The 26,713-nt window shown below is 46.1% G+C and overlaps 1 protein-coding gene across 2 annotated transcripts in view; it reads right to left on the bottom strand.

Moving 5' to 3' along the window:
* Positions 1–633: 633 nt before the first annotated feature.
* Positions 634–26,713, bottom strand: part of LOC146860716 (uncharacterized) — a 424,775-nt gene continuing 398,695 nt past the window's right edge. For both annotated transcript variants that reach the window (XM_085646366.1, XM_085646367.1), the window contains one exon: positions 634–1,912. In XM_085646366.1, coding sequence (XP_085502492.1) covers positions 729–1,912 — 1,184 coding nt within the window. In that variant the 3' untranslated portion in view covers positions 634–728. The remainder of the gene's footprint in view (positions 1,913–26,713) is intronic.

Genomic DNA, 26,713 nt, shown 5'->3' with positions numbered 1-26,713 from the left:
TGCACGAGGTAGCTCATGCACAAACTCTTGTGCATCTTGTCCAAGCAGACGTTGTGAATAACTAAAACAGCAATGGTAAAGCTAATCTACAGCGGTCACCGAATAAGAAGATAAGATGTTTCTAACAGTGATGAAATCACTCCTTTTCAGAGGCTGCTCTAGAAGGGTTGGCTAATACACACATAAATCACTTCATCAGCGGTTGTTTCCCTATCTATTTTGCTGGGGTTGACAAAGCAGCAGGTTACAAAGGGCTAACACGGCCATTATGATGCACTTTCATAGGTATATTTAAGATGTTGGTCATACATAATTAATAAAGTTGAACTCGCATTCCCCTGCAAGGAAGGGGTAACCATGCAGCAGGACACGTTCTTCTGTAAGGGTGATATAATTAGCTGACCGAAAACGATAAACAGCCCCGCACTTCAGGAGGGATTGGTCAAGCAGCAATCTGCCACCAAGCCTTTCAGCTAATCACATGTAGAAGCTTTGACAGTTGCCTCCAAAGCAGCCCTGTTTTCTTTTTGTTAAGCCTCAGCAGTGCTAATACACAAATAGAAAATGCACAAGTCTCATCAAATAATTGCTTTTTTATTTAAAATTTATTTTCTTTCACTTGTTGTTGTAAAAAATGACGAGATTTCCTGTAAGAAATAGACTTATGGGGGACTGAAACAAATGAATTGTAATAACATTACTCGAAGATTGTTCACAATGGCGTCCTCTCAGTCATTAATTTCTAGAAGCATTTTTAAAATGTGCATCTCATCTTCAATCAGTGGTTTAAAGTATTTCTGAGAATTCTGGTTTTGCATCTCTCTACCCACACAAAGAAAGTTCTTCATAAGGGCAAGCAGGGAGAATGCTCTTTCAGCAGCACCCACTTCAGTGTCCATCTTTAAGTATGAGTTAAGGTCAGGGATATATTTATCTAAATACTGCATTAATTGTGTAAGTTGTTGCACGTCGTCTGGAGATCCAAGCTGTTCACCATCTAGTGATACAATTCTCTTGGTTTCCGACTGTCCAGAGCGTATTGCCTGTGGTGGTCTAGGATGTGCGCCATTTGTGGATCTAGGACGTATGCCGCGTGCTGCTATAGAACGAGAACCATACTGCGGGCTTGGAGGTGCCCGCTCTGATGATCCAGAATGTATTCCATTTGCTAGTCCATGTGGTGTTTTCTCTAATGTTCCAGGGCGTTTCTGAATCTCCTTCATACCGGCAATCTCCTTATCCATCATCTGTTCTGCTTTTTCATCCATTTGAATTCTCTTTTCTAAAAGCTTTTCTGTTTCTTTAATAGACTCTTGGTAGGGAGTTAGTTTTGGAAAAACAAAACCTGGAGAACGGTCTGGTTCTTTAGTCATGCTTTCAAGATTTCCTGAGCTGTCGTTTAAACTAGAGGTGTCTTGCCCTTTAAGATGCATTTGGGCTTTCCTCATCTTAAGAACATCCTCGTCTAACATGCGCTCAGCATTTTCCTCCATTTGAATACTCTTCTGTAGCGACTTCTCAGAATCTTTTATAACGTGCAGGAATTTGTCTGATGTTGTAAAAACGTAACTTGGAGGGTTGTTAGCTGCTTCACTACTAACCTTTTTATGAGTTGGCTGAATGCTGGTGTCACTTGTAGTGCCTCTCGTTTGCGCGTCTTCATTGCTCTTGATATTATTCAGCAGTTCAGACACATCTTCATCAATCTCTCTAGAGAAGGACAAATCATTGGATGCTTTGGATATATCTGCAGGAGCGGGGCCCATGTATGACATTGGTGAGTTGTTCATTGGCTCTGGGTATGGTCTCTTTGATTCCGGGAGACTTTCTAGCAAACTCGTCAGAATGTTCTTAAGGCGTTTTAAGGCTTCTCGATCCTTCATTTGATTTACCACAGGGGCTGATGTAGAGCCTGAAAGATATCAAATAGTCATTATCTTAAGTAGGTTCACATATATAAATGTGGAAAGAAAACAGGCATTTTGACTAGTCTCACAGCATCAAATGACCACACTTTAAAATCTGTCCAGGTGCATTCAAGGTACATTTTGATAGACCCACAATTCTAATCACACAGGTTTTGCAGCTCACTCACATTTAGATCTAAAAAAACTATTCTTATGTTGATTGCGAAAGTGTGACAGTCACATAAATCACAAGAAGCTGGCATTTTGCTTCTCTCAGGCAATGCTTGAACGTCACTCAAAAATGGGGGTTGCTTAAAAAATTTACAAAGGGTCACTACCCTTATTCCTAGTGGTGTATCAACAAACCGACCAGGCAATGATGGATACTTGGAGTGAAGTAGGCAGTCCCTCAGCACTAATATGATTTATGACAAAGCACTATACATATCTTTATAGATGTTGATGCTCCAGCCAGATACATGGGCATTCGCTCTGGTTATACTCATGTAATTCCCTGGGTATGTACCTGTAACACTGCAACTTGCAAAAGCAAATATGGAACATAATGCTATGTTACCATCCTGTATACACATGTGCTTATTGTAAATGATTCCTCACAGTTCATGGTTATACTTAGCATCCGCTCATTAACCCACTATAACCAAACTGACTGGCAAACAAACCTGTCTACTTTGGATTATTCATCCCAGTCTCACAGGACATAGAGATCACATTTTGTATTGCAGTATTTTATTGAGACCACTATTATCCCAGATTAGTACAATGACTACTCAGATGCTTTTAGGCTGGGGAAGCGGAGTCCCCTCCTCTTCAGTGCTTTCACCATTGCCCTATAGAATGAATTGCAAGGTCAGGCATATCTCATGGCAAAGCACTGAGTGTACCTTCCTGGGAAGAATATACACTACAACAATAAATCTAGGACAGTCTAAAATATGCTTTATATGACTTTCCAAAATTATCAACAACAGCCCCGCTATTCCGCTTGTTAAAAAATAGAGTCTCTGACTCCGCACCGACTACAGCTAACTGAACAACATGACAGTCATGGACTGTCATGAACTCTCATGGGTACTCAATCTACTAGATCAAGGGAAAGGAAGCCTCCCTTCGCGCTTAATTTAAGTTCAAGGTGCACATTAGGTTTTGCGCCTACGTGCTAGGGTTGAATCGAAAGTCTGATTTAAAACGAAGTGCAGCCACTTCAAGTTCCTAGTGATGTCTTTCGGACTACCCAATACCACTGCCACTTTGCCGTGCATTGTTAACAATGTCCTCTCTTGATTCGAAATATATGGCTTTTGAGTCAGAAAGTTCTACGTTCTATTAAGTAATTGTAAGCAAGGAGTGTGCTCTCTTTTCTATGATTTTTTGATCAGCAGTCAAAACTCTAACAACTTTAACATTACATTTCTGGATGGAGCCTCCTTTCCTCTTCTTCACAATGACTTTGCCAGCAGTGCTTTGGAACCCAGGTCCCATGGCTTGCAACACTGCTTGGCGAATGCCAGGCTTGGTCACACTCCAGACCGCCATCGGCCTACCTAAAGGCTACTCTTACCATGAACCCTTAATCACTATCACAGGCTCCTCCTCCCTAATGAAGACTCTTTCGGTGATAAGATAATTGCCATGAGAACTGAATGGTGCATCCTTCTGCCCCCCAGTGTAGGCACTTTCATAAGTCCTTGGAGGGTATATAAATGACCCTGGGACCCTTCTCCCCTTGCTTCCATGTGCAGCTTTGGTTTGTCACTCAGATGGCGCCTCAGGGCCTGTAATTCTGCTTCCCTCTAGAGGTGTGGAATCCCTTATTGCGGGTGGACACTCTGCATTTGTCTGCCCAGCGGCGTTAAAACAGAAGATGTGGTCTGCAGAAGATGTCATCCAGGGCTTCAGCAAAGCGCTCACCTGTCGTATAAAATGTTTGCTTCTCTTCAGTTAGCTCTTGTCATCAGAGTACTGGACTGCGCCTTTCTGTGTCGTCTAGCTGACACCTCTCTCTGTACAAGAGGTCTCCTGTCAAACCACTATGCTGCATGAAAACAATATACCTTACCAGCACTGTAATGGTAGGAGCAGCGGCTGCTAAAAATTAGGGCAAAACAAACTGAGCTGGCAGACTCAGTATCTCTAAACAGGCCAGGACTCAATGCCCTCATATGTGACAAATACTGGTGGATATACTTCGCGGTGGCTCACATAGCAAATAGATTGATTTATGTATGAATAAAATTAGAATTGCCTTTGTGCCTGCTACGCTGGTTCACACACGTTGTAATCATGTGTATGCACTGTACTGGTTGGAATAAAGGAACAGTGCTTGGAGTCATCAGTATGCCCGGTTAACGCATAGGTACGCTACTGGAATACTAATCAAGCACACTGGTTTGCAGGAAAAAGCATACGATTTAAGGTGTGCAGATTTCAAGCACACCATATTGGTTTATATTCCCAATAGACTGGTGTTAGACCTGGCACCATTGGTGTGGGTCTCCCTTCCATTTTTCGCGGTTGTCTTCTCTGTTTTTGCTGGTATTAGATGCTCTGGGCGCCGTGCCACTGCCATTCAGTGCCACAGCGCGAATGCTCCCTGTGTAAATATGACATGTGAATTGGTATATCCATGATTGGCTTATTTGGTTTGCCTGTTAGTCCCTAGTAGCGTGGCCTGTGTGGGCCCAGGGCTGGTAAACCAAATGCTGCTGGTGGGCCTGCAGTGCTGGTTTGCGCCACCCACAGAAGCAGCTTGTAAAGTGTATCTCAGACCTGCCACTGCAGAGTCTGTGTGCAGTCCAGAACTGCCATCTTGGCTGAGAAGTGCACCCACTTCCCAGCCCCTGAACCTTCCCTTGGCATCATGTAAGCTACCCTATGGTAGGGTGCATTGTATGTGTAAGGTAGGACATGCCTTGGTGTGTGTAGCATGTCCTGGTAGTGAATTACACCCACTTTTGTTTTTCACTACTGTAAGGCTACCTGTTCTCCATAGGCCAGAATGGGCAGTTTGACTATTACATTCTGTAGTCCTAACTGACCCAAGGAACATGGTAGAAAAACGAATTTAGTATGCCTGAGCTCAGAATATTAAAATACATATTTTAGTAAAGTTTGTTTTTATATTCTGTGTTTGAAAATACCACTTTTAGAATGTAGGTATTTTCTTGCCTAAGCCTTCCACTGTGCTCTGCTGTTATGTGTATTGGCTGTATGGTTTTGGAGGGACAGGGCAGGTTGAGTCAGACCTAGGTTGAATAGAGAGATCTGCATTGGAGTATGGTGAGGGGTAGCTCCTTGACCTGAATAAGGCTGTGCCTGGCAAGGTGAATGCTGGCTCCACCTCCCACTGTGCGTCTGATGGCAGACCCCCTCTTTCTGAAAGGAAGGATGCAGCCTGGTAAACAAAGTGCTCCAGGACTGGGCAGAACTGGTTCTGGCTGGGTTCAGTGACTTGTAGCTTCTGAGAACAAAGACTTTTGGGGTATAAATATCTGTGCTGAAACCCCTACAATTTGTATTGCTCCTGGACAACAAGAAGAACCTCTGTCCGTGTAACTGAAGGAATCTGCAGGAGGTGACTGTCCTTGTGCTTGTGTGCTGTTTCCTGGATTGGCCTGCAGTGGTTACTACTGGACATGGAAGAAGAGGAAAAAGACTTTGAAGAGAACTTTTATTTCAACTTGCTAAACCAATCACCCAAGGGCTAGAAGAGAGCTTGCCTCCTGCTGGAGTCTCAGACACATCAGACTCCACCACCCGCCTCCTGATTCCTCCCAGCGAGGATTTCTATCTGCAGGTGAGGCTCCTGTGAGTTCCAGGGCCTCTAGTTCTACTACGGAGAAGAGAGTGCTAAAAATCGTCGCTAACGCCCGTTTGTGAGCCGGCGCAGCTGAAGAGCGTACGAAAAATCATCGTGCTGCTGCCGCGGGGGCTCACAAACCAAGGATCATTGCATCGCACGCTTGCGAGCCTCAAAGTGCTCGCTAACACCCCAAGATCATCGCATCGCACGTTTGCGGGCTGTCGAGTGCTCGCTAACCAAAGATCATCGCATCGAGATCTTCGCATCACGACATCGCAGCGCAGACGCCGTGCGTCCTCCATTTTCATTGCATCGCACCAGGATCGTCGCTCCCTCGCAGAGCGCCATTTCTTCTCATCGCAACAAGGTCGCACACGCAACAGGCTCGGCGCATCATCCTCCCTTGCGGCAAGGATTCAACGCATCGCCATTTCTAACAACTGGTTTATATCAACAGCACACTGCTGTGTCCATTTAGTGCTTTGGTGTATGCAAGATAAATACTGGTTTATGAATAACACAGTAGGTTGCGTGCACAACATATTGTTTGTAGGCATAATGTATTTGTTTACCTTCATAATGAATTGATTCTTCGGCACAATACAGTGGTTTAATATATAGTCTATTTCTGTGCATGGGTAACACATTGGTCCACACGTCTTCCATATGAGTTAAGATGCACCGTATATTCGTTTTATCTCATATTGTACTGGCTGTATTCACGACACACTGATTGACTTGCATATCATATCGATTTGTGAGAGTAACATATGGGCATCAATGTTTAATTAACAGATTCATATATATATATATATATATATATATATATATATATATATATATATATATATATATATATATATATATATATATATATATATATATATATATATATATATATATACTATATTGGTCCACTGTTGCAATGTACTGGTATGTGCGTGTAATATATTTGACTATGTAGCCCAACGGTTACCAAACTATGGTCCACGGACCCCAAGGGGTCTGTGACATATTACCAGGGGATCCGCAGACAGCAGTTTTCAAAGCACTGCAAAGTTCCTTGTATAACAAGCAGTTTTCGGGCAACAATACAAGTGTCAAGATAACTCTGGTAATTAATGTACTTGCTGGAGAGGAATGGGAGTTTTGTCTAACGGCAGCTTTGACTCAGCCAAGGTAGCACAGACAGTTAATATGCCTGCTGCAAAGAACGTGTAGCAAGCATTTCAAAGAACAGTATTTTGTAAGCATAGCTCAGTGGGTTACTGCTTTTGTCACAGAGATTATTTTGTTACTGTGCAGTTCATAAATTACAATCAAAATCCAGCCCAGGGAGCTATGAACTGCCATCAAAGAGCTGCATGCAAACTGCATGGTATAAGATAAAAAGTGATGTTTTTTCCCAGTCTTTCATTATATTGATGCTGCTAAAAACGTTTTGTTGGGGTAGAAATAAATTCTTATGAATAAAGTCAATGCTAACCACTGTGTTATATTCTGCACTCTTAAAAAATGCCTACCAGTATTGATGACGTGAATCCTTCACCTTTGTAGTCCCGTTTGCCTTATGTAACATTTGTATACACTGATTTACGCACATATGATCCATTGTCTTTGTATGTGTGTGATGTAGAGTGCTCCAACACCCTACACTGGTATGAGAGGTGCTATAAAACAAATAAAATACATGTGACAAGCTAACGAGAGAAGAGAGGCCCTGTTGGAGGATTGTGAGGAAATCATTGAAGCACCACAACAAAGAGTGCCATATCCTGGTGCCATGGGCGGCTCCTCCATTAGGGCGGAGGAGCGTCTCCCCACTGCTTTCTCGCAGTACAAGAAGCAGAAACATAAAATGGTATTTCAAATACCATTTTATGTTTCTGCTTCTCGCGCTGCGAGACAGCCGAAGGCAGGGTATGCCTAGTTGGGGGAGGGCGGGAGGGTATGCCTGGTTTGGGGCTGGCAGGTGAATGGATCAGGGAGGAGTGGCTTTCCCACTGTTGTGGGCCCTGACTGTTTGGTCGGCCCTCTGGGGCTGACCAAACCAGTCATGCGCACTCTACATTTTAGAGAATATGGCCTCCCTGCAGGCGCCTGGCTGGGCGCTATCCACACCAATCACAACGCTGCCATTTCAGCATTGTGATTGGCTTAGGGGAGGGGAGGGATGATGCATGCTTCCTGTTCAAGGAAACGGGACCCGGCCAGGAGGGGAGGCGGCGCGGATCCCGGTAAGGTGAGTTTTTAATATTTTTTGTAACCCCCCTGAACCCTCCTGCATCCCCCCACCCTAGAGTCATTCGAGCCACAACTGCCTGGTGCACAGTAAGGTCATCATATACTATGCTTTAAAAGCTAATACAATTAAATATATAATGACAAATGTATTGTAGAATGCCCCATTTTTTCCCACATATTCTTGGTGGGAGAGCCCACCCAAAGACCCTCTTTGTAGTGGCCAGTGTCACTCACTGCTCTCGTTATGCACCATACAGGGGGCAGGTCTGACAACATTTGCCAGGGCTGTTTTGGGTTCTCAGTTTGGCCCTGTCAGGAGCAAAGGCCTCGTGCCGCAAAATAAAACCAAACATTGAAAAGTTAGTCACCGAGATACAGCACCAACCTTCCCATTAAAAGTTTTCGGTTTTTGCATATTATTTCATTGTACAATAATACAATCTTTATAAAATTCAAGTATTTGTTTGGTGTGTACTTGTTTGTGTATTTTTTGCATGGGGGTCCTCGGCTTCCAATGGGGGTCTTCAGGAGTCAAAAGGCTGGGAAACACTGAAGTAGGTTATTGGTTTGAAAGCATTACATGGTGGGTGGCATTCATAATGTACTGGTAAACTTGCATAACTGCATGGTTTGTATACATAATGCATTGCTTCATACATGTAATATAGTGGTTTGTGAGTATAATATATTGGTTGTAATGTACCAATCTATTGGTATTATGTGTTGGTTTCCATGCATGCCATACTGGTTCCCACGCATAAATAGCTGATTTGTATAAGATTCAATGCCGATTTACATGAGTAATATACTGGCTGACACACATAATTCTACTGTTCATATGCATCATATGTTGGTTCATTCTCGTAATGTTCTGCTTTCTGTGTGAAATGTAGTAGTTAAAATGGTCAACAATTTGTTTTAAAGCATAACATGCTCATTTGCATGCACTATGTACTGGTTCTTATAGATAAACTACTGGTTTGCACGTTTGCATGTATGGCTAGGCATGCATCATTGTGTGGTACGCTTGAAAAACACCTTAGTGTGTGACAGCAACATACGTGTTTCTATAAACAACATACTACTTTCTAAACAATATATCATGATTTGTGTGTCCGATATAAATTAACATATTTTTGGTGAGACCTCTGCATTCCATTTACTATTGTTTGTCAATCTCGCTATTTAATGAACGGCAACATACTTGGTTCGCATGGGTTTACACTGAAGCCTGTGCTTCATGCAGCGGTTTGGTTGTATTATTGTATGGTTTGACTCAGCAGATTTGACGCGTGACAGAGAAAACGACGGCGGTTACAGGTCTCTGGAAGCTGGAGCCCTAGAAGAAGTCACTTCGTGCAGAGCTGAAGCAGAGAAGCACTTGCTGTTTGCCCTCAGAAGTAAATTCTTTGGCTCTTTTGCTCCTATTATCCGGTCACAATTACTAGGTTAGGCTTTTAAAGTCATATTTTTCATTTTATACTGCTTTGGAGTTTTATTAGTAGATTATAAATATAATTTCAACATGATTAAAACGTATGCTCGCAGCTGTCATGTTTTCAGTTTTCTCGTGTGACATGTCCATGTTACCTACCAGTGGGTTTGTATGTGAGGTTTTAATGCTGTGACCCTTTATCAGGAGTGGAACAAGGCAATTATGTCCATACAAAGGGACGTTTCCTGAAAGGAGCATCTTTTACTGAAATGTAATGGGCTCGAGGAAGCCTTCAAAGGTTGCAGTTGCCTGGGACCCTGGGAATGATAAGCACTATATTGGCACTCCAGTCTTTCAGGACATGGCCCTGGTCCCCCAGACAGGCAGGGCATACACAAACTGACATCTGCAGCCTTCCCTGCTGCATCATAGTCTGTCAAAAGCAGGTTACAGGGAAAGTGCACAGAGGAAGTCCAGTGCACCAGACACAGACAGTCCACTGGTAGTATATCCTGCAAGATAATAGCCCCATAGCAAAAGAAGTTCCACAAGTGGATTCACTTTAAGAGCTAAGCCTCCCTTCGGAAACTGTAGAACACTCATACCCATCCACCTTTAGATCAAGCACCTAGATTGCTTTATCACAAAGAAATGAAGGTAGCATCTAGGGGGCACTATCCCTCCATCACTTGTTACACATCAAGAACCCCTTACCACCTCTTGCCTCCCTCTTCCTCCTTTCCCATTCACTATGTCCTTTCTCTTCCCCTTCCTCTCCACTTTTCCCACCCTCCCATTTGTACTCTCTTCACTCTCTCAACCTGCCCCAATTCTTCCGCTTTCTTTCGACTCACTCTTACTAACTTTCCCCTTTATTACATCTCTTCTATTGTCTCAACGCTGTCTTTCTCATCTTTTCTCCTTCACGGCTCTTCTTCTATAAATTTATTTCCCTGCTTCTGTCTCCCCTCCCTTCTCTTGTCCATCCCTTTTTGCCTCGCACATCCTGCTACCTTTGTGACTCTTGTCTTTTCTGGAACTCCCCTTCCTTTTCCTTGTCTCTCTCTCCCTGACACACCCTGTCCGTTCTCTTAACCTCTCTTCTTCCCGCCTTCCATCACCATTAGTCGAACCCTGTTCCACCTCTTTTCATCTCACCTTCACTCGCCTTTCACCGTCTCCCTCTTTTCTCTCTCTCGCCCACTCACACTTCCTCTTTTTGTCTCAGTATTTTCGACTTTCCAAGTTCGATCCTTTTGTGTCCTACTCTCCTTCCTTTGCCATTTGGTCTGCCTCTCCTACATACTATTGGATATCATATATATATATATATATTTTTTTTGCTTCGATGTCCTGTAGTTATTTCATACAAAGTTTTGTTTCTATGTGACTCTTTACGGTGTTACACATTCTGTTATAGCTTTTTATACAACATAGCATTGTATTGTGGGCACTGAAATTTCACTCTTTAGATCATAGTTTAAATGCACAAAGTAAACATGATGCTGATTGAAAAGATATGCTGTCAAAGGGCCTCAAGCTTGACACAATCAATAAACAGAAACACTAAATTGAGTAACTCGCTAGTATTGTGCTACAGGTAAGAGCTTCTTGCAGGTGTAAGACAGGTCAAAGGATTGTGGCTTGATAAAGTGGCTTAGTGGGCTGAACACCTGCCCATAGGCCTGCAAGACAGCATGTTTGGATTTCACACTAACAAGCGCGATTGGAGAAACGTTTTTTCTAAATCTGTTTTGTTATTTAGAACAGTTATGTAGCATATTTATCAGTATACATGCCAAAATCTTTATATATTACAATTTTCCTGAGAGGGCAGATAGTGCGAGTGAATCACAAATAGTGCCATCAATAACAGGCCCACAGGCATGAGTAAACATGATCAACAACATTATATACTGACACACGGTTACAGAGTGAAGAGTGGAGAGGAGTGAACAATAAGTACCCTCAATGGATGTAAACAAGCAACAGCAGATCAATACAGTGATGTAATGCCGCCTTAAAATAACATCTATGTCCCATGGAAAACCTAACCGTAATCTCGAGTGGCCTAGCGGGAGGGAAAGCAACAGTAAGCCAATGAAATCAACACAGTAGTATAGTGATGGTTTAGGAATTAAGGCTTTCAGAACAAAACTCCCCGGATTGTCTAGGGGGGTCGTGTATCATCTTTTACCTGCTGGGCTACAACCATGGAAACCCACATATTTAAGCCCATCGTCCCTCTGTCTCTTCTCTGCAGAGCATGGAGCAGATCCCCTCTGCCCATTTAATCAACTCTTTAGACTAACGTGGACCACTGGGGCCTGCAGCAACTTCCAACCCAAAGTCAGCAAACCTGCCTTCCATCTTCGCTGACGTCGTCAGTTTAAATAGGCCCAAAATACTGGCCTCAAACGTGCAGGTGACACCGGTAGTTGACATCATGGACATACAGACCATGTGCCGGAGTACATTTTGTGCAGTTTAAACAGGGTAAGGGGGCGCCCGATATAACGTTTTAAATTCGATAAACCCGAAACAGGGCGTTCCGCGACGACTTCAAATGGATACCTGCGACAGGGCCGGTTCTAGGATTTTGACTGATGCAATATTAGTAAAACAATAGAAACGTAAATAATTGCCCTAATAAAATAAGTGGAAATATTTTTTAACTATATTGAGCTGAAAACGCTATATTTTTAGGTCTCGGCTAGCGAAGGCTGCGCTTGCGCAGTCTCGCTCACGAGATTTAATGACTTGGAGAAGAGGGGCTTGACCCCGCCCCTCTTCTCTCCTCTTCTCCATTGGCTGGCCTCTTAAATGCTGGTCAGCCATTGGAGAAGAGGCTTGTCTCTCCAAACAAGCCCCGTCGTTTTGCGATTCGGGGGCGTGTTTTTTGTCGATTTTTCTCTGGGCGTGTTGTTCGAGAAAAACACGCCCCCGAATCCGAAAACGCCGCTGCCTTTCTCCGAGGCATTTCTGCTTTCACCTCGGAGAAAGGCAGTGGTGTGCTTGTTTTCTTCTGGGAGTAAGCCTCTCTGTATTCAGATGCTGCCTGTGTGCCTGTTTTCTGCCTCGCCGTGTGCTGGAATCCAGAGTTCATCCCTCGGGGTCGCGTCCACATCCTTCCCCGAGCCTGAATGGGTGACGTAACCGGCGCTCATGTAAGGCGCTACTAATCTCCCCATGCCGAGATATGTAATGAAAAAACGGTGCTATGTGGCGCGCTCCAACACCTTCCGGTCGAGTTCACGCTATATCATTGCTTTGTCCGTCGGCTAGACTGCCGACTTTTGTGCTGGAGACCGGAGTTCGTCCCTCGGGGTAGCGTCCACATCCTTCCCCGTGCCTGAATGTGTAACGTGACCGGTGCTCATGTTAAGCGCTACAAATCTCCCCGTGCCGAAATGTGTAAGGTAAATACGGTGCTATGTAAAGCGCTCCAATACCTTCCGGGCGAGTTCACGCTATATCATTACTTTGCCCGTCGGCTAGACTGCCGACTTTTGTGCTGGAAGCCAGAGTTCGTCCCTCGGGGTCGCGTCCACATCCTTCCCCGTGCTTGAATGTGTAATGTAGCCGGCACTCATGCGGGGCGCTCCAAATCTCCCCGTGCCTGAATGTGTAATGTAAATACGGGGTTATGTAAAGCGCTCCAATAACTTCCGGGCGAGTTCGCGCCATATAAATATATAACTCTGCCAGCTGGTGCTTTCGTTCTACTGCTGCCTACATCGGGAGAATAAAGGGGGTTAAGAGTGCTGGTTAAGTGTTGTGTTGAGGGTCGCGTCCACATCCTTCCCCGAATGTGTAACGTAACCGGCACTCATGTAAGGCGCTCCAAATCTCCCCGTGCCTGAATGTGTAATGTAAATACGGGGCCATGTAAAGCGCTCCAATACCTTCCGGGCGAGTTCACGCTATATCATTACTTTGTCCGTCGGCTAGACTGCCGACTTTTGTGCTGGAAGCCAGAGTTCGTCCCTCGGGGTCGTGTCCACATCCTTCCCCGTGCTTGAATGTGTAACGTAGCCGGCACTCAAGCGGGGCGCTCCAAATCTCCCGTGCCTGAATGTGTAATGTAAATACGGGGTTATCTAAAGCGCTCCAATAACTTCCGGGCGAGTTCGCGCCATATAAATAGATAACTCTGCCAGCTGGTGCTTTCGTTCTACTGCTGCCTACATCGGGAGAATAAAGGGGGTTAAGAGTGCTGGTTAAGTGTTGTGTTGAAGATTTGTGGTGGGGGTTATGAGCAATGCCAATAGCTCTAACTTTAACAATGCCGAGACCATTGCATTGTAAATGCTTGTTCACTCTGGGATAGAAAAGCTTGGCCCAGGTTTCTTAACATACATCTTTACTCTAATGTTAACATGTTTTCCTGGCTGGTCCTCTTGGGCTGGAGGAGCTGCGCACAGCGCTGAGTATGTTGCAGCAGGCCAAGGCGACGGGCGGTGATGGCTTTCTAACACAATTTTTACAGACATTTTCGGCAACGGCTGCGCAGGGTCCCTTACAGGTTTCCTTGAAGGCGCGTGAGAACAGAATCCTGCTCCGGTCAATGAGGGAGGGGGAGATCTGCATGTTTCTTAAACCGGGCGGTGGGCGGTGGCGAGTCTGGCCCTGCTGCTTATAGGCCGCTCACTCGCCATGATCAATGCGGATATGAAAATACTGTGCAAGCTACTCACCAATCCCCTGGGCCTCATATGACCCAGTTGGTACAAAAGGATCAGTGTGGGTTCATACTTGGACAAAACACTCATGTCTTTTATGTGTTGGAGCACCGGGAGGAGGAGCTGGCGCTGGTCTCCATTGTCCTGGAAAAAGCCTTCGACAAGCTGGACTGGGGCTACCTGCTAGAAGTGTTACGAGTTATGGGCCTCGGCCCACAATATCGGGGGTGGGTCCCGTTACTTCATACTGATCGCTGAGCAAAAGGGCAAGTGGGACGCGGCTACCTTGGAGGTGTGGACCCTGGAACGGGAGCCGAGACAGAGCAGCCCCTCCTGTTTGCGTTAGCGATAGAACCCCTGGTGATACGGGTACGTCGTGTTATGTGGCTCTGGGGTATATGTTTAGGTGACACAGGACACAACATCTCCCTCTGCTCAGACAATGTGCTTTTCTACGTTCCCGTCCACACGTGGTGCTGCCCCATTGTCGCAACTCTTAGATGAGTCTGGGGCCTTGTTTAGTTTCCGCCTTTATCTGGCAGCTCTGGTCCCCAAGCCCTTAGACAAATCGCTGAACCTGGGTCTCAGATGAGAGCTGGCAAACTTTCGATATTTGTGGATACAGGTGGTTCATATTGAGAAGCATCAGTTATGCTTTAATGCGGATAAGGTCGTTGATGCTATGTAGATCGGTGCCTTCTGGAACACCCTGCTGCTGTCACTGATGGGCAGACTGGCAGTGTCAAAAATGGTGCTGTTGCCGCGCTGCCTGTATACACTGCAGAACTCGCTCTGCCCCATACCCCAGAAGGTCTTTAGGCAGTTGAACTCCATACTTACCTGCCCATTGTGGGCTGGCCCTATGTTGACCCGTCGGTATGAGGAATGGAGGTTGGAGGTGCCTAAGCTTGATCTGTATTACTACGCTGAGTATCTACAACTTGCAGCCCAGTGGCTGGCCGCGGAGGACAGTTGGGTTTGGTGGCAGCGGACAGTCTTCCCGTGTCGTTAATGGAGGGGTGTTTTCGAGTGCATGACGTCGGAATATTTTTTCTTTTTCTCCTTCTTCTTTGTTGTCACAGGGTAAACGGTCACGTGATAATAATCACGTGCCTCGTTTTACAAAAACTCGTTACACTTGTGGAGGCTTGAATGGAGCATCAATGTATGTATTGAAATGTTTGGTCTATTTCACTGGTGGAGGTACGCTGAATCTAGACCTTTCGCATTTATATGCTGTTTTATTGTTGTTGCAGCGCACAGAGGAATCGGGTACCTTGTTGCATGTTCTTTAAGGGTCAAGAGCACATTTTTGGGGAGAGAGAACTTGTTGTATATTTATCGAATTGTGAAGAGAAATGTAGCCATCATATTTGAATTTGTGAGGGTGTTGGTGAGAAAGCACATGTTTACAGCACAGTGTATACTGGTTTTAGTTTGGGTTAAGGGGATCACATTTTGACACGTGGTTCTCATTTATTCATTTATGTTAATTATAGCTTCCCTTGAGGAAGGGAAGTTCAGTGCCCGAAATTACTTGAGAATGTCATCTACACGTTGAATTATGAGAAAAACATGTCTATCTGTCTTGGAATAAAGCCGCAGTGGCACTCGTTGAACCTATGAGAAGATGAAAGTAAAAAAATTGGGGGGGATTGCTTGGATTACTTCTGGAATACAAATGGTTCACACATACCTCTTGCTGCGCATCCTGGGTTGGGAAACCTGACGAGGCTCCAGAGGTATCACTGATGTATAAATGCGCACGGACGGAGCGCGGTCCTGGGTGGCATGCTATAAACTTGCCTCAAGCATATTTCGTTGGACATGAAATGTCGGGGTGCATTCTACCTTCTGTTGATATATATTGAAAGATTGCCACTTTCTTGATCACATTCCTCCCATGGCCAAAAAATAATTTACTGCTATGAAATGTAGAGTTTATGCCCGAAGAGGCATGCGGAAGGAGAGTCGTATGTACTGCCCTGATTGTCCTTCTAATCCTGGGCTGTGTGTGCCCACATGTTTTAAATTATACCACAAGCGTAACACAGGGGCGTAACACAGGCACCCGCAGCCCCCGCAGTGTGGGGGGGGCCCCCGAGCTGCAGGGGGCCCCCACAGCACAGTACTCTCATCCAAGAGCTCGAGCGGGGGGCGGCGAGGAGGGTAGAGTGGGTGGACACGTCTTGAAATGAGCCGGGTGGAGAGGACGAGAGGCAGAGACAGATCGGGAGTGAAGCCTTGGAGGAGGAGAAAAGGATGGGAAAGTCTGAGAGGGGAGAGGAGGTGATGGTGAAAGAGACAGACTGGGAGGGTGATCAGTGAACAGAAGGCAGGTGAGAGAGGCCCCGAAGAGCATGAAGGAGTTGATTGACGTAGAATGAGAAGGGAAAGAGAGGCGAGGAGAGAGAGGTGGAGAGGAGACAGCAACGCACAGAGAGAGAGGGAGCGGCCGCCCATTACAGAAGTCACTGTAATTGTATTTATATAGCGCTTACTACCCCTGACGAGGCGCCGAAGAAGGAGATCGGGGGAGAGAGAATAAAAATAGATACTTAGGAAAGATGTGCAGAGAAAGTGAAGAGAGTGTTGTAGAAAGGACAGAGAGAGAAAAAAAGGTCGACACCCGAGAGCGGATAAAGGAGAAACATACAGAGGGAATGACAAAGAATGCAGGAGCGAGGGCACCGAAGAATTGGGACAGGGAGAGAACAAGAAGTGAGGGACTCAGAAAGAGAGACGGAGAGGGATGGATGGAGACAAACAGGTAGTGTGAGAGGAAATGATCGAGAAAAAGACGAGTGAATACAGGGTGGGTGGAGGAGACGGACTAGAGGGAGTGATGAACAGAGAGGCAGCAACAGAGAAAAAGAATGATGGGGACAGGAGTGGACATAAGTGATGGAGAAGAGACCTTTGTGTGGTCCAGAACAGAAGGAAAGAGTGCGAGAGATAAAGATAAAAGGGGAAGGAAACGACAAAGCAAGAAACAGGGAAGTGAGTGAGTGATAATAAGGAAGTGATGGAGAGACTCGAAGGAGATGATCTGATGGAGACACACAGGGAGGAGAGTGAGTGATAAAGAGTGAGCGATGAGATAGACAAAGAGGATAATATATGATGGAGACACAGGGAGGAGAGTGATAAAGAGAGACAACGACAATATTGTCTGATGGAGACACGCACAGAGGAGAGTGAGTGATAGATAATGATTGATGGAGAGAGACAACGAGGATATTTTGTGATGGAGACACACGGGAGAGTGAGTGATAGAGAGGAAGTGATGGAGAGACTCGAAGGGCATCATCTAATGGAGATTCATAGAGAGAAGAGTGAGTGATAGAGAATGAGTGATGAGAGAGACAAAGAGGATATTATATGGAGATACAGGGAGGAGAGAGAGTGAAGGGAGTGAGTGATAGTGAGAAAGTGATGGAGACAGACAGAGGAGATTGTCTGATGGTGTCATGCAGGGAGGAGAGTGAGTGATAGAACAACAGAGTGATGGAGGGAGAGAGACAATGTGGATCTTGTATGATGGAGACATACAGGGAGGAGAGTGAGTGATAGAGAATGAGTGATGAGGGAGACAAAGGATATTATATGATGGAGACACAGGGTGGAGACTGAGTGAAGAGAGGGAGTGATGAATAGAGACAACAACAATATTATATGATTGAGACGCACACAGAGGAGAGAGAGTGATAGAGAATGAGTGATGGAGAGAGACAGGATATTGTGTGATGGAGACACAAACAAAAGAGAGTGAGTGATAGAGAGGAAGTGATGGAGAGAGACTCGAAGGGCATAAGCTGTCACCTGAACCCACAGACCACAACACTTGAAGAAGCACCGACAGCCTCGGAAGCAGACCTGCAGACAGTGGAGTAGGCAGACCTTTTGCCTCCTCCTCTCCCCCCCAAGACATGTACCCTGTGGAAGTCCTACATGAAGAGGTCAACCGGAGGGGCCCCTTCCACGTATTCTGCAGGGGGGCCCCCTCAACTTTCGTTACACCACTGGCAACAGAGTTTATGGTTGCAACTGTGAGCCTAAAAGTAAACTGACTGGTCTGTACCATTTCAGATTTTTTGTTCAGATTTCACGGTTGATATTTGTGCGATGTATTTAGTTAGAGCTGTTGTGTTTGTAGTTATAGTTTTGTATCTACTTCCAATTAGTTTGTGTTTTATATTTTGTTTAAAAAAAATTGATGGCGGTGTGCGTGAACTGGCGCTTGGCTGGAGGTATGCGTCATCTGGCTCCTGGCTGGTCGTGTGCGTGGACTGGCGTTTGGCTGGTGGTGTGCATGGACTGGCGTTTGGCTGGCTGTGTGCCTGGACTGGTGCTTGGCTGGCGGTGTGTGTATGAGCTGGTGCTTGACTGGCGGTGCGTGTGAGCTGGTGCTTGACTGGTGGTGTGTGTGAGCTGGCATTTGGCTTGACGGTGTGTGAGTAGTCACTTGCTGCTGGTCACTACACATACAGCTAGCCAAATGCCAGTGCACACACTCCGTCAGTCGCCAGCCTGTGTTATTGCTGTCTCTTTCATGTGGGTGTGTGAAAGTGATGGGCCCTTGAATAGTGCTGTTTGTTGATGAGACTGTTGAAATGTGCTGGGCCTGCGGCTGGTGGTGTGAATAGTCTTATGTGTGTCACGTATGAAAGGTGTGTAAAAGGTAAGCCCGGGCGTAGTGCTCCGCTCCGCCCATGGAGTGTACGTAGTGCTGCCTGCTTCGCGGTTTACTAAGTAGGTGTAGCAGGCAGCGCTACGCACACGCCACGGCGAAGCAGAGCTGCCCGCCACCCGCCGCCCACCCGCCCTCATTTTAAAGTAATTTAAAGAATTTAAAAGTAAGAGAAAATGCCTTACCTGCGGTGCGGCGTCCCGGGGCTGCCTCTTCCTGGTTGACGGCAACTTCTTCTCACAAATGCGCATGCGCATTTCTCGCGAGTGATGTGTCTTCCTCCCCCACCCATTGCAACAGCCCTTGGCCAAACCAAGGCTGGGTATGGCTGCTGTGTTGGTCCTGGCGCACGCAGTGGCCTTTCCACTCTACCACCAACCTAACGGACGACACAAGGTCTCCGCTCGAAGTCCTTAAACCTGGACCTGATGCATAGGAGATCATGCCCCCTGACACTTTTAGACACTTGTCTGTAACCCCTCTCTTTCTTCTTTTATGGGTTGCGTCATAGGGATTGTTTTTAGGGGATGGTTAAGAGGCACGACATTGGGATTTGGTCGCCCGGTTGGCAACAGTTCCTAGTTTATTCCACGATAGGTACTTCACACTCTCGAGGAATGGGGAAGAGGGGTGTGGGGTTTGATAATTTTCTGTATTTTTGTTCTTTATATACCAGCGGCAGACACCATCATGCACTGTCATGACTGACCTTGAGCCTAGAACACCTCCCCCATTGGATCATCCCTATTGTACTGACTTGCCCCATGGCCGACCATGCACATGCTGATGTACATGGAAATGAAATGAAATGAAAGAGGCATTTATAGAGCGCATGGCTACCCTAGGGCCTCCCAGCGCTGAGAACCCGACGGCGGGGGGCAGATAAATTAAGCCTTAGGAAAAAAATGCGTCTTCAAAAGCCGTCGAAAGGGCAGGTATTCCTCCTCCAAACGGATAGAGTCTGGGAGGGTGTTCCACGTCTTAGAAGCGACATAGGAGAAACAACGACCTCCACATCTGGTCCTGACAACTCTCGGTACCATGGCAAGGCGCTTATTTTCAGAGCGAAGGTGCCTTTTAGGATGGTATAGAGAAACTATCTTTTGAAGGATAGGAGGACCATTCGCGGCCATGATCTTTTGAGTGACACAGAGGGCCTTGAATTTGATCCTTTCTGAAACAGGGAGCCAGTGCAGTTGTCTGATAGCCTTTTTTGCTGAGTCTAGCCGCGAAACTTGCAAGAGAATTCTTGCCGCACAGTTCTGGACCTTCTGTAATATGCATATTGTAGACTGTGGGGCTCCTAAGTATAAGGCATTAGCGTAGTCCAGACGCGACAGTATTAGTGCCTGGAGGAGTAGTCTTCTTGCATAAAATGGGAGAAGAGGCAAGATCTTTCGTGCTGACTTCAGAATCCCGAAGCAGCACCCAGCTACCTTGCTAGCCTGTGTCTTCATGTCTAATCTTGCGTCAAGCCATACTCCTAAACTCTTGATGTGTTTTTTAGGAGTGGGCGGGTTTCCCATACAACTAGGCCATGCTAACGGCGTGTCTGGAGGCAGGGGTTTTCCCAGCAGCATAAGGTCTGTCTTAGATCCATTGAGCTGGAGACAGGACTCTTTCATCCACACAGATATCTCCTCCAGGCATCTGGAAAGATTACTTCCTGGATGTCCTGGATTTTTAAGGGAGACAATCAACTGAGTATCGTCGGCATACATAACAATTTGCATGGCACCATCTGCCTTTCGACATGGATGCTTACGGCATACTTGACCTTGTCAAAAGTGGAGTGGTGTAGAAACAGGCCAAAAGATACTCTGCCGACATACTCCTACTGCAGGAAACATACTTAGCGGGTACTAGATGCCCGGTGCTTGCCCGTATGGGATACACATGCGTTCCATGTGGGTTTTACCACAAGGTCCCGGGGAACGGCCTTCTTGATACACCAAAATCTTCTACTGATAGTTGACAAAATATGGCATAACAATCATGAGCGACACACGGCGATAACTGGTTTCCTACATGGACAACCTACTGTAACAGCTAGCATCTATGCCCCTCCACCGCTTACACACGACTTCCTACAAATGTTGGGGGCTCTAGTGATACAGTTCTCAATGGGTTGCTTGGTTATTGGCGGGGGATTTTAATGATGGTGTGGAGGACTGGGAGCTTTAACAAGACCTCCCAGGTAGAGAGGGACAACCCCCCATTGCACAATTCATCGAGGCAATGGGCTTAAGGGATACATGGCGTGCCCTCCACCTAAGGGACCAGGGCTATACCTTCTACTCCTGGGCCCACAAAGTGTTTCCCAGACTACTTTCTCGTACCCGCCTTAGACACCCACTAGGTCAAACACGCCTATATTCTTGCCCCAGGCTCTTTCAGACCACTGCACTTTGGAAAATTCGTTTGCAGCTAGGCCCACAGGAAACGCAGCCATTGCATGGAGGTTTGCACGTACTGCATGACATTATATGCCCCACCGGTCCTGATGCCCTGCGAGACTTCATGAAGGATATGCCCAGAATCTCCCTGATAGACATTGAATGGGACAAACTAGGCAAAGACATCACTTGCAAGGAACTGGGGAAGGCCCAGTCTCAGCTCCAATCTGTCAAAAGCCCTCCTGGTAGAGTTCTTTGAATCGTACAGGGGTCTGCTCATGGATCCTCTGGGACGTGTTCAAAGAGGCACAGGACAAAGGCATGCTACCCCCAGATTTCTGACTTGCCCAAGTTGTAGTTATACCCAAACAGGGGCACTCACCGGACTACTGCTCCTCATATCACTCCCATCTCCCTCTTGGTCAAAATATGGGATAAGGCCTTGGCCAACAGACTACACCCACTGATAAACACCTTGGTCAATGCAGACCAATCTGGCTTTATGCCTTAGAGGGTCACACATGCAAAAAGAACAATTGATGGACAGAATGCAGAACAATGTCATACATTCACCCCAGTACAGAGATCTGGGCCTAAATCCATCGTTTTCTTTGCTCACCATGCTATTCCAGTTTGGACCCAGCCATTTGCAAATCAGTCTTGACACTGCGCCCAATGGGAACAGTCCAGCCCGAACTACCAGGCCAGGTCCTCTCTTGACTGGAAACAAGCATCCTAGGACCGGAATCGGGCTATCAGCCCTCATCAGCCAGAATAGCTTTACTCCAGTGGCATCGAGAGTGCAGCACAAAATCCGAGGCCTATACTAAAACTGGGGCTGGCATTAGCAGATAGACTACCAGGAGCCCACACACTTCTTCTGGTAGACGTACACAAGGCATTCCATTCCATCTGGAGGGACTGCCTGTTTTGCCTATTGTGCAAACTGACCTTTAAACCCAAATTTATCAATTGGATACAACTTCTGTACACTCACACACGAGAGTGAGGGTGGATGGTTCGCTGTACGATCAATTCTCATTATACAGGGGGAAGAGGCAAGGATGCTCACTATTACCTCTGCTATTCACAATTGCAACTGAACCCCTGGCAGGATGGCTGATGATAGACGCCCTGATCAGGGGCCTACAGTGGGCACCTGGGATCTCGGACATCAATTGTGTTATATGTAGACGATATCCTGATTTTCCTGGACAATCCCCAGGAGTCCGGGCCCCGGGTCCCCCAGATCCTTGATGTCTTTGGGCTTTTTCCAGATTTACCATCAACAAACGCAAATCCTCAGTATACCCTCTGGCGTGCCCTACATCGCCACTTGATTGGGCTCATGTTATACAGCTCCTTCAGGAGGGATTCGAGTACTTTGAAGTCTAGTTGACAGAAGAACCAAGCCAGGCCTGGGAACTTAATGTGCAGATGCACCTGCAAACTTCAGTTCTGGATAACGCTGACCCTGTCTATCATGGGGCAATCTGCCATATAAAGAAAGGTTAACCTGCCCTGTCTGTTATATCAGCTACAAAATAACCTTTTCCAGCTGCCAATATCTCTTTTCAAGAAGTTGGACTCCTTGTTGTGGGACTTTCTGTGGCGGCACAGTACTCCACGAATAGCCCTCTCTAAATTTGATCAATCTACATAAGATGGAGGCATTGCAACTCCAGACATACTCTACTCCTATAGGGCATCTCATCTCATTGACATAAAAAATGGGGGTTTAACCATTGAAAAATAAGTTTGCAGGAGAACCCCTCCTACACCTGTGGCTCTTTGGGTCTGGAAGGAGACCCATAAAGCCAAGGGTGGGCGGGACGATTGACAAAAAAAAACAGTGTAGCACCAGACTCAGTTGTTGCAGGTTACAGCCTTAGAAGGATTCAAACCCTGGAACGGAAAAGGTATCTCATAGCTGAAAGACGTCCTTTTGGGCCAGACAATGAAATCTTTCCTAGGGCTACAGGTGGAATATGACTTACACCACAAAATGTCACAGGTATATGCATCGTTAGTAGTTAACATGCTGGGCTCTTTTGACTGCCAGCGAGAAACATGGACTGGGGATTTAGGGCAACTCATCAACACAACCAGAGGGAGGCCTGCAACTTCCCTGCGAAACAGTGATAGCTTGGCAGTTCCGCTTAATACAGTGGAAATACCTATACAGGGTTAATTACACGGGGTTTCTAGCGGATAGACTATGGAAAATGGGGACAGTGACCTCTCCGACCTGCTTGCGCTGCACATTTGAACAGGGTGACTTTCTGCATACAACCTGGATGTGTGAGAAGAAGACCCTTTTTTGGGAAGGGGTGTTGTTGTGCCTGGGACATGTGCTGGGTTGGACGTTACCACGAGACCCCAAGCTTGCCCTCCTCCATGCCACAGAGGAGACAGACACCGAGAGATAGCGCACCTAACGGTTGTGGTTTGTACTGGTGATAGCGAAGGAGAGACATAGCCAGGACCTGGAAATAGGGCGACCCTCCATCTTTGGAATGGTGGAAATCAGGGATAGACCACTGTATGAGCCTTGAAATCCTCATATATAAAGCTAGGAGTTGGCTCATTAAAATACTAGAAATATGGGCTGCATAGTGCCAATACCACCAACCTCCAAAGGGTTAAAAACTTCCGTCACTTGAAATAAAGAATCATACAAACAAGGCTTGAACTGAGATCCCAAGAGGGAGGGAACCAAATGTTGAATATTATAATGCTGATTGTTGGTCAGAATTTGGGGGGAGGCTTGTTCTAATACTTGCTTATATTAATTTTGCAATGTTACATCAGTCGGGCACCTGTTGTTTGGTATGGTAAAATGTGCAAATGTCTGGTGTGTCAAAACTTAATAAAACCAATAAAATGCATCATAAAAAATTAAAAAATAGTAAGCTCTCCTTGAGTCATGGATTTAACGACCCAGGAGACTTACTATTTGATTTAAATAATACTGTTGGGGGTCTGCTGCACTCCCTGCAACCCCCCACAACAAAATAAATGCTTGGTGGTGCCCCTGCCCCTTCCCAGTACATTATGTGGAGCGCCTTGTCTAGACCAGTAAATAATAAATGAGCTGTTCTACTGCTCATTTATTACTTCTTTTTCTTGCATGTCCTGGTGCCACACTCGGGCACCTACAGATCTTTTTATGTTGGGGCTGTGGCAGGGGGCCCCAAGACTCCAAAGTCCCCAGCCATGCTGGCAGGAGCTGGTGATTGTTTTACTGTGGGTGCTACCCCCCCCCCCGCTCCACTCAGGGGCACCCACAACTTGTCAAATGTTGGGGGCCGCAAGTGGAGCCCCCAAGGACCACACGGCCGGCAACCGTGATGGGTGACGGCGGGTGCTGGCTACTTCATTACTGTGGGCATTGACAAAAGCATTATTTTTGAAGGGGGTGGGGGGAGCCCCAAGACCCCAGCAGCCCCTGCCAGCTCCCCAACAAGCACTCATTGTAGTGCTGGCAGGAGCCTGCTCCATTTCTTTACTCCAGCCCAGGCAGATGCAAAGTTGTGTTTCCTGCCCCTGGAGAGTACAAGCATGGTATTCCTGCACTCTTCCAGGCCGGAAACAGAAGTGTCCCATGGGAACGGAAGGTAGGCCCGAGGTCACTGGGACCGTACTGTGGCTAGGGGAGGGGGCTGCACACCCTTTTCACAAAGTTGAAATCAACAGAGGGAAATGGGGTCCCCAGGGCCTCATAGAGTCTTGGGGAATGGAGTCACAAGTCCCCCTCCCCTAATTATAAAAATGACCCCAGGAATGGAGTCCCTGGGACCTCATAGAGGGTCAAGGAGGGGGGTTGAGCGCCCCCTCTCCTAATTATAAAAGCGGCCCAGGTGATAGGGCCCCCTGGGATTTATAGAGGGTTGGGGAGGGAGCCGAACACCTGTTCCCCAAAAAACTAAAGTGTGTTGACCCCCCAAGCCCTGGTTCATCCCGGGAGGCTTACTTTAGAAAGGATAGGAGCCCACTATATAATTGTTTTGAATGGGTCAGCAAATCCAAGGATCCTGTCAAAAAACGATCAAAATAATAATCTTATGGATAGATAGATAGATAGATAGATAGATAGATAGATAGATAGATAGATAGATAGATAGATAGATAGATAGATAGATAGATGGATAGATAGATAGATAGATAGATAGATAGATAGATAGATAGATAGATAGATAGATAGATAGATAGATAGATAGATAGATAGATAGATAGATAGATAGATAGATAGATAGATAGATATTTTATTTTTTTGTGTGTTTGGCTTCAGGGGGGTCCCTCTAGGACCCCCCCATCAGACCTAGGAGAAGAGGTGAGTAGGTATCCCTACCCTGCCCCCATATGGTTTTTTTGCATTATTTTAGGGCAGGGGACTGACACAATCCATTCAGCAGTTTTTGCATTATCACTGTTCAATTTTCCTATGAAAAAATTAATCAGGGAAAACAAGTTTTGGGGACCCCTCTCTTTTTTCTCTGCCCCTGCTTGACGGTTCACCCTGAACTTTCCAAAAAGGAGCTGAGGTGGATGAGACTTTTTCGTAAAGTTTTGTGAAGATTAGTCTAACGGCAGAAAAGTTATAAGCAAACCAAAAAATATGCTTTTGTCTACGGAAACATGATCCTAAATATAACTACCCAGTGGGGACTGCCACACATTTATAAATATGTATATAAATGTGTGCGTGTGTGATCAAATGAAACAGCCCCAGGTCAGGCTGCAGGTGAGCCCTGCCTTGGCTTTTGGGCTCTGCAGACTCGATTCACCCCTCATTAGATCCTGCTGTGCTGCTTAAAGGAGGCAAGGTAGCACAGCAGGCAACTCTAAGCAAGTTAAGTTGTTGTGTGTCCCTGGTTTGAGACGGCAGGTTGAAACGTGAGTCTGCACAACACTGTGATTAATGTGCACGTTCACCTGAATCTCTCACAAAAACCGGGACATGTATTTGTTTTAGCCGAAAGTGATGAGACACCAGGATGGTCTTTGGAAAACCGGGACTGTCGTGGCAAATCCGAGATATCTGGTCACCCTAGACAGCTACTATGACATGGGGACCAGAGGGCACTATATTTTTGCTGAAAGTATTCAAGCTGCTCCTGCCAAATCACTTTTAGCAAAAAGTTACCTGACAAGCATCTGGTGATCCGTATATATGGCAGGCATATTGCTGCCAGCCAGCAAAGTCAAGGCTTTTCATCCCCTTTGCAAAAGTGTAAGAAAACTTCTTAAAGTTAGGGTTAAGCTTCTCCCCTTCTGTAGTCTTTTAAATGCTACCTCATCCTGCCAGTCTAAAAAAAATAAAGGGGCATATAAGCAAGGCCTGGCGATATAATTATCGCCGCTTTAGCATCCGTTTTTGGGTGAAAAACGGCGATAATTATATCGCAATATCAAGGACACGCTAGCGCGTGTTTCCTTGATGTAGAGCCCGTTTTTTCACAGCCTCGTCTCGCATCGCTAATGAAATGCAAAGAAGGCGTGGCTGTGAAAACAACACATGTTAATATCGTGAAGG

This window comes from Triturus cristatus, chromosome 3_1 (genome assembly GCF_964204655.1).
Source record: "Triturus cristatus chromosome 3_1, aTriCri1.1, whole genome shotgun sequence".
NCBI lineage: Eukaryota > Metazoa > Chordata > Amphibia > Caudata > Salamandridae > Triturus > Triturus cristatus.
The sequence above is the reverse complement of the archived record's forward strand: the minus strand, read 5'-3'. Positions and strand labels throughout refer to the sequence as shown.